Source organism: Cynoglossus semilaevis, unplaced genomic scaffold (assembly GCF_000523025.1).
Source record: "Cynoglossus semilaevis isolate Cse_v1.0 unplaced genomic scaffold, Cse_v1.0 C18948682, whole genome shotgun sequence".
NCBI lineage: Eukaryota > Metazoa > Chordata > Actinopteri > Pleuronectiformes > Cynoglossidae > Cynoglossus > Cynoglossus semilaevis.
The window spans coordinates 1-646 of record NW_007590158.1 but is presented as its reverse complement, the minus strand read 5'-3'; the positions used below and the strand labels follow the sequence as shown (position 1 = coordinate 646).

General features: G+C 48.1%; 1 protein-coding gene across 1 annotated transcript; it reads left to right on the top strand.

The window, feature by feature from the left end:
- Positions 1–44: 44 nt before the first annotated feature.
- Positions 45–553, top strand: LOC103399559 (5-aminolevulinate synthase, nonspecific, mitochondrial-like; the record flags this gene model as incomplete). Its single annotated transcript, XM_008338230.1, has 2 exons — positions 45–206; positions 285–553. Coding segments are annotated over 2 exons (431 nt in total), but the record flags the coding sequence as incomplete, so codon positions are not given.
- Between the last annotated feature and the right edge of the window lie 93 nt (positions 554–646).

Genomic DNA, 646 nt, shown 5'->3' with positions numbered 1-646 from the left:
AAAAAAAACTAGAAGTAGACTAAACTATTTGTCTTACACAGGAGCGGTGTGCCCCCTGGAGGACATGTGTGACATTGCCCATAAGTTTGGGGCTCTGACTTTCGTAGATGAAGTGCATGCTGTGGGTTTATATGGTCCCAGAGGTGGAGGAATTGGAGACAAGGACAAAGTCATGCACAAGATGGACATCGTCTCAGGAACTCTGGGTAAATGTGAACACCACGTCAGTGAGATGAAATATTTCACAAACATCTCCATCCGTTTTATAAATGCTGTATTCTCAGGCAAAGCCTTCGGCTGTGTGGGCGGTTACATCGCCAGCACCAGCCCCCTGGTGGACACAGTTCGCTCCTACGCCGCCGGTTTCATCTTCACCACGTCCCTGCCTCCCATGCTGCTGGCCGGGGCCAAAGAATCTGTCAGGATCCTGAAAAGTGAGGAAGGTCGGGAGCTGAGGAGGAAACACCAGAGGAGCGTCAAACTGCTCCGACAGATGCTAATGGACTCGGGACTTCCTGTTGTGCACTGTCCAAGTCACATCATCCCTGTCCTGGTAAGAGGACAATCATTTAGTTAAGTAAAGACCTCAGCGTTAATGAGTTAACGAACATATCTAACTGTGATGGAGTTTAGAGAATATATATAT